General features: G+C 47.5%; 1 protein-coding gene across 1 annotated transcript in view; it reads left to right on the top strand.

Moving 5' to 3' along the window:
* Positions 1-6,444: 6,444 nt before the first annotated feature.
* The window catches only part of ZNF438 (zinc finger protein 438), an 11,570-nt gene continuing 10,081 nt past the window's right edge, over positions 6,445-7,933 (top strand). The window contains exon 1 of the mRNA XM_018563434.1: positions 6,445-6,527. Within this exon, the coding sequence (XP_018418936.1) occupies positions 6,491-6,527 (37 nt within the window). The 5' untranslated portion in view covers positions 6,445-6,490. The remainder of the gene's footprint in view (positions 6,528-7,933) is intronic.

Below are 7,933 nucleotides of genomic sequence, written 5' to 3'. Positions count from 1 at the left end.
GACAAAGGGATTTGGTTCCTAATAAGGGACAATCCCTCCAAATGAGGGAGAGTTGGGAGGTATGCATTAAACATCAAATGGGTTATTTATGCAGTATGGAAGTCATTCTCCAGTGATGGCAGGTCATTTGTGGAGATTGGGATGTCTCTCCTTTGGGTGCTGGCATAGGGGCAAGGAGGTGAAGCCCATGAAAGGCAGTGGTAGAACTTACAACCCTGAGAATTGATCTATAAAAAAGGAGTGAGGTGTGTGCCGCCCTATCCTCACCCCTGGTCACTCATGCAGGCCTTGGTAGACGTGTTATGTTGCCCTGTTAAATTTTCTCTATGTCTGCTTAAAGTGTCATAATTCTGAGTTTAAGTTCTGCGTATTTGATAAGGGGGTAGAACGGGTGATGATAGTTTCCATATACTTACCCATCAGTTGTAGTAAACTAATTCCATGGGGCCCTGAGTTTAGGTCTAATTATCTAAACTCTGCAACAGCTCTGCATTGACCAACCAATCTGATTCTGTAATCCAGTGTAAATCACACTCAGTGATAAATGTTCCAGTGTAGGGCCATCTATAAAGAGGTCTTGAAAAACAAACTAGAGAGATGATCAAAACAGAGGATTTTATAGGCAATAAATATAATTAAACAGTAGCAAGGCAACATAATATTAGTTGTTCCACAACAGCAAGTTTTCGTACCTTTATCCAATACAAATATAATTTTCTTCTATGTATACATATATACATGCCCATTGAAGATACATTCTCTCTTTGGGGACACAACATTTCTAGACTGTGTACATCTGTTCAAACAATACACTGGAAGCCAGTGATATGGATAAGGATGTGGGAACATCTGCTTCTGAGACCCACTGCTTAACAACAGCTGCTTATATATCCATGTCCACATAAACAACACGAGATTAATATATATAGATATATATAACATTTCTTGTATTCTGGTGGACAGGGGAAGACACCAATTTGAATTATTATTTAGATTTAGTGAAATTGAGATTTTTAGCGGAAATGGTCACTCTGTTTATTGTGGACCCCTCAGTGTATTTAGACATCATACAGCTCGAAGTACACTTAAAGGATAACACTCCTTTCTACAAGCTCTGCTCCTTGTGTCATGGGAAGTAAACATTTGCTACAATGCATTAGTGGAGGCACCAATACTGTCTGCTTTATATTCACAGCTATTTTTCTTTAAGCCTCCATTCACATATAGCGTTTGCGTTTCCCGCGCGGCTTTACCTGCGGACAAAATCTTAGGGAGTTGTTCACAGAGGAGCCGAAGGATCCAGCTGTAGCTTCGGCTGATCCTTCGGCTCTCTTTGGGCGCCGTAGCCCTTGCCGAAGGGCTCAGCCGAGCTGAAGGCATTTGAGAGGGGCGAACGGCCTGCCAAAGGCCAGCCTTTTGCCCCGCAAATGACAGCTCGGCGGAGCCAGTCGTGATCTCACCCTCCCAGTTGTAATGACAGATCAGCGTCCCCAAATAATCTGGGGACGCTGAACTGTCATTAAACAATAACAACTGGGCGGAGCCGGCCGTGACGTCATGGCCGACTCCGCCCAGTTGTTATTCATTGGCCCGGACCTAGCAGGTGCCGGCCAATAGGAAACATTTGGGTGGAGCTAGCGGTCACTGCTAGCTCCACCCAATTGGTTTGCTTTTTCCCCCCAAAAAAATCTTTATTTATTTATTTTTCATTTAACAATTTTTTTTACATTTTAAAAATCTTTTTTTCCAACATTTTTTTTTTTTAACTTTAATTATTGATTTTCTATTCTGCTCGGTACCACAGAGGAGGTATCGAGCAGAATAGCCGAGCCAAATGCCGCTTGACGGCATTCAGCTATTCACTCACTGCCATGTGAATAGGGGCGAAAGGCAGCGAGTGAGCTGCCGGAGGTTCGGCGTCCTTCCGGAGGTTCGAAGTCTTTCTTCCGCTGAAAACAGGAAGTGATGTAAGGCACTTCCTGTTCATTCATAACTGGGGACACATCTTACTATGTCAAGATGAATAAATGACACCAGCACACAACCAGTATTGCAGTCCAAAGAGTTTGTTTATTGCTGAGCCTGATGAAGGGGACCCTCCGTGGCCCTGAAAGCGCTAGTTTTGGTGACATGACGTTCCAATAAACAAACTCTTTGGACTGCAATACTGGTTGTGTGCTGGTGTCATTTATTCATCTTTATGCTGTGTGGCGGCGCCATCTGCAGGTCACTACAAGCACCCACCCTCATTCAACTTTGGGTTTTTCCGGTAAGGAGTGCGACAAGGTATCTTTTTGTTTGTCAAATCTTACTATGTGTCCCCAGTTGTTTACAAACATTGGGGTAATCAGCTGATCACTCCAGTGTTTGAGCTGCACACAGAAGATCGATAAATAGTACTGATATTTACTGATCCTCTGCTCTGCCATCCTGAGCCGCTCAGCCACACACAGAGGAACGGCACAGCCTGCAGCTTTTTCTCGGATCCCTGCTGATTTCCCCGCCTGTATGGGCAGAGGAAGCAGGGATATGAGGAGAAATGGAGCGCTGACACTGGCGGGCGGGGGGAAGGGGCGGAGGAGGGAGCGCTGTCACTTCAGCATCGAGCGGATCCCCGCTGCCTCTGCCCATACAGGCGGGGAAATCAGCAGGGATCCGAGAAAAAGCTGCAGGCTGTTCTCCCTGCCACACTGAGCCGTGGTCGAGCTGTGTTGGCCGCCTGGTGCCCCTGTTACCAATGGTGCCCTGTGCTCGCCACGGCTACGGGGGCGCAGCCAGGCCGAGGCGAGTGCCTCACTCACCTCGCCCTTGCTACAGCCCTGTACACTGTAAAGCGTTTACATGCGTATGTCCCTATGTGCGATTACTGCTGCCTTCTAGTGTCACTCAGTGACACTTTATGTTTACATCACTGAATGTGTTAATCACTAGGCACGGGTGAGGGAACGACCTCGGCCTTTAATCATTCTGAGTGGATGAAACTCCATTGCATACTGTCGCTTAGCGGCACTTTGTTTATGTTTGCATCTCTCCTCTCTGAATGACTGAAGGCCGAGGTCATTCTGTGCTGCCGCTGCTGCCTTGTGGGTTACCCATTCAGAGACAGGGGGAGATGCATACACAAAGTGTTGCTTAGTGACAGGAGGACGGCAGCAGTTTTTACGCATGTAAACGTTCGCATAAATACTTATATGCGTACCGCATAAAACCAGTTCAAGATCGCACCATGGACGCACAATTTTTTACTTTAGGTTTACGCAGGGCCGTCTTTAATATTGATTGGACCCTGGGCAAACATTTTCTTCTACCTGCCATGCAGTTTCTCTCTCCACCCCAACATCCCAAATCAATTTATTTATTTTATATATTTTTTCTTATCAGCCCCCTGTCTGCCTAGCAACTGATGATGCAGATGGGCTGGCCGGCTGGTCTAGGCATTCATGAAAGGCTCTGATCCCTGTGCTTTGATTTAAAAAAAAAGTCCCAATCTTCTGATCTCTGCTGCCTGTCTGCAAGGGCATCAGAATCTGTTATTGAGCCTGTGATCTCCGTGCTCTCCCCCCTCATTATCCTGGTTTCCAAAATCTCTCCCCCCCTGCTGTTACGGTACTTGCAGACAGGCAGCAGATCGGGAGATCAGGACTTTTGTCTGCTCTGCCTAGCAACCGATGATGTGATGGGCGGGCCGAAGTACGTAATTATGACAGCCCGCCCATCAGCGTCATCGGTTGCTAGGCAGAGCAGACAAAGGTCCCAATCTGCCGATCTCTGCTGTCTGTCTTATCTCTGGAGAGATAAGGGAAACCAGGAGGATGAGGGGGGAGAAGGGACGGGACACTGACATCCCGCATCTCCCGGTAGGGAGCGAGCAGTGCAGGCTCAAGGGGCGGCTGCTTTGGGCCCCACAACAATAACTGGGCCCAGGGCAACTGCCCCTTTTGCCCTGCGTTAAAGACGGGCCTGGGTTTACGTGGCTCAGCGCTATGGAGGAATACTGACCACAACTATATTGGGCCCATTGCCTACAGTAAGGGTAAGCAAACTATGGCCCTCCAGCTGTGGTTGAAACTACAAATTCCATCATGCATTTGCGTCTGCCCGTCATGCCTGTGGCTGTCAGAGTCTTGCAATGCCTAGTGGGACTTGTAGTACCACCAAAGCTGGAGTCCCGAAGTTTGCCTACCCCTGGCCAACAGCTTCACAATATGGATATGAAGACAGTGTTGTATAAGCCTGTGTGTATAAGCCCCGATGCACATAGCAGTGACAGCATAGGGAATAAGTGACAAGAGAGGAAGGTTTTGCAGCTCTATGAAGCCAACAGAGAGAAGAAGCAGAGGAAAGACACACTTTGTAATGTATGCAATGCACACCTGCAGGGCCGGCCTTAGGCCTTTATGCGCCCTATGCGAGAAAGCTTTACAGCGCCCCTCAGTGACCACACCCCTCAGTGGCCACACCCTTTAGTGGCCACCCCCCCAGTGCGCTCCCTCCTGCGGACGAGGGAGCGCTGTCATATCGGATGGCCAGCGCCCAGCGGTGAGGGGGAGAGAAGCCGCCCCCAGGACCAGCTGTGTCAGCCACACGGCGCCCTTGTTGCCATGGCGCCCTGTGCGGCCGCACTGCCCTGCACACCTGAGCACCTTTTATGAAATAAATGACAACATTTTTATTGTAGTAGAATGGTGCGCTGTGCTCTCTGCTTTTGTTATATTGACAAGTCACTTACAGCAGAGGCAAAATCATCTACTTTGTGCATTGTGGGTGTTTCAGATCATTAGTGACTGCAGACCACTAACTCCATTCATTCAGACAGACTGAGATGAGATGATCAGCAGTATACAGCACTAGCCATGTACAATTATAATTACAAACTACACCTAGAAAATAATCTTTCTAAAATATGAACACATCATTTATATGATCCACATCTATGTGAACTTTTCCACATTTGTATAGTTTAAAGGTAAAGTCCACCTTTTTAAAAAAAAGTAGTAAACGCACACTTCTTCATAGAAGAAAAAAAATGCATGTATTATTTTTTCGTATTTGAGTTAATAAAGCATTGCAACCACGATCAGTGGATCATGGGTGCAATGCTCTGCAGATTCTCCCTCCCGTTGTGCCGCCACATCATCCAATCACAAATCCATTGACAGGATATGTGAAGGGAGAAACTACACGTCCCATCAGCCACTGCAGCAGAGGGACTTATAGTTCTCAATGAAATACAAGTGCACTGACGTCACCGCACTTGTAGTCCATTCATATTTCCTCCCATCCATGTCTGTATAGAGGTAAGCACTTGGATGGGAGGAAGAGTCTGCAGGCGCCAGAGCATTGCACCCACAATCAGTGGCGTCACAAGGAGGGTGCGGCCCGCACCTGGGTGACACCATTGGAGGGGTGACACCAAAATGACTGCAAGTCATTTTGGCGTCACCCCCTCTGAAAAGTCGGGCACGGACCGAGAGCCTGAGAGTTGCAGGAGAGGAGGGGACCCGGTGGCATACCTTATTCCGGAGGGTGAATGTCACCTCCTCTCTCTGCCGGCATCCTTCACCAAGATGGCCACCGGCAGGTATCACCAAGATGACCGTGCATGTGCGATGACGTCACGACGGGGGTCACACCCGGTATCCGCTCTGGGTGACACCCAGCCTCGGGACGCCCCTGCCTGCAAACCACGGAGCACAGTTGCAATGCTTTACAAGCTTTAATGCAAAAAAATAATCAATGCACATTTTTTTCCTTTATTGAGATGTGTACATTTATTTAGGTTTTTTTTAAGTGGCACCCAAGCATTGCCATGCATGCACGTTTTTATGCCTTTTTTTGCACGTATAGGAGCAGAATTGAGCGTTTTTTGGCCCCATAGACTTTTAAATGGGAGCACCAAAATAAGCGTATAAACATTTTTCCTGTTTTCCCATACAAGTCTATTGGACCCAAAACTCTCCCTTGTGCCCTAAGGCTGAACTTTCCAGCCACTGATGCAGTTGCAGTGTGGAAGGACCCCTATGTATATGCAGAAAACTGGTGACGTCACGTGCTCACTCTCGCCCTCTCAAGCACAGGCGTCAGGGAGTGGGCGGGGCCGGAGTGGTACGCTTCCCTGCGAAGTAGTTCCCCGCCCCCTCAGACGCAGAAGGCAAGGAGTGGGCGGGGCCGAGGGGGAAAGTTTCCATGGAAAGTGGTTCTCCGCCCTCGCAGGTATAAATGGCAGGGAGTGGGCGGGGCGTGGGGCGGAACGTTTCCCTGGGAAGTAGCGCGAGGCGAGTGACGTGGTGCGGAAGGAGAACAGACAGGAAGGTGACAGAGCTGCAAGCTAATCACAGCTGATTGCTGGGCGCTCCTCTCTGCTGCCTGTTATCCGGGTGCATGCTGGCATAGGCCTGCCCTGGCTCACATGTAAGCTGGGCACTAACCTGCAGGCGCTGTGTGGTATGCACGGCCCCCCCTCCTGCAAAGAGAATGCAAACTATGCAGCATGTCCAGGAGATGTGTGGGGAAAGCCTTATCTCCAGGTATTTACTGTGTCTGTCCCCTGTGTATAGTCCGTGTCTGTGCTTGTCACACATCAGTGTAATGGAAGAAGTAGAACTCCAAAGAGGACCTATCATTGGAGGGGGGAATTCATAAAAACTGGAGCAATTGCCCATAGCAACCTATCGGCTTCTCCAGTTCAGCTTTGAAGATAGCATGGAGACGCTGATTGGTTGCCATGGTCAACTGCTCCAGTTGTTATGTGTTCCCTGAATTAGTTTTATGTGAAATAACATTGTTTATAGGAAATCCATGTTGGAATTATAAACTACAACTTTGACATGTCCCTCCTCTGAGATTCCCTGGCATAGTGCATGTTATATGTCCACCTTGAATCATCAAACACCTGAACCTCCCCCCTCTTGTGTCTACATCTTCATTGTAGTGTGTGTGTGTGTGTGTGTGTGTGTGTGTGTGTGTGTGTGTGTGGCAGTGTGCATTGCCCTGTGCTTTCATTGATTTAAATGGGCCCCTCAAAGTTCATTGTTCAAGTAGAAATACTGTCTGCCATTTCAAAATATATGTAGCACTTATTTATAAGTTTATCTGCACCGACCGTGCTCTCTTGGTTTCCCTGTAAAGTCCAAACAAACACCTGTTGATCCCGCCAGTGAAGTCCACTAGGGATGCACCGATGCTTTTCAGATACCAGTGCCGATACTTGCCATTTTCACGAGAACTACCAGAGTTGCAGCGATTGTAGCTGGTACCTATCTCTGGCGCTCCACCACTGTACTGAAATCATTAGTCTGTATTGTTTTAGAAAAACTGTCATGACAATACATAAAAATGTATCAGTACTTGTACTTGCAAATATGGTATCGGTGCATCCTTTATATATATATATATATCTATAAAAACAAATTCATATTAAAACCAAGTACTTGTCCCGAGTACGGTACTTGGTATCGGTGCATCCCTAAAGTCCACCTACTTCAGCTGCCTGTGATGGGGTGACAACAATGCTGCACTGTTACTGAGTTCAGAACAGCGGTTCCCCTCATGTGGACTGTGCTTGCTTGCACTAGTGGGGTGAAACAATGTTACGGGAGGTGTGGCTAGAATCATTGTTAGTGCTGTAGCTTGTCAACCAGCACCTGGCCACGCCTACTCCTGCCCACTGCTTTTTTGATTGACAACACTGCCTCTGTTGGCGAAATCCTCCCACTATGATCTGTAGTGTCTGGAAGGGGGAGGATGTGAAACACAAATGAAGGTGGATTTGGCGCAATCAGGGAAGGTAAAGGTTTTTGTTTTTTTTTTACTGTTTTGTAACTGGAATTGGGGGCTGTTTAGACATACATGCAGCTTACACCATTTCCCCCCTTTTTGTTTTTCCCTTCCACACTAAGGTGTGTTTTCTTATATATAATTTTATTTATATATA

This window comes from Nanorana parkeri, unplaced genomic scaffold, assembly GCF_000935625.1.
Source record: "Nanorana parkeri isolate BGI_ZX_2015 unplaced genomic scaffold, ASM93562v1 scaffold664, whole genome shotgun sequence".
NCBI classification, from domain to species: Eukaryota; Metazoa; Chordata; class Amphibia; order Anura; family Dicroglossidae; genus Nanorana; species Nanorana parkeri.
Note: the sequence above shows the minus strand (reverse complement) of the source record. Positions and strands in the feature narration are given on the sequence as shown.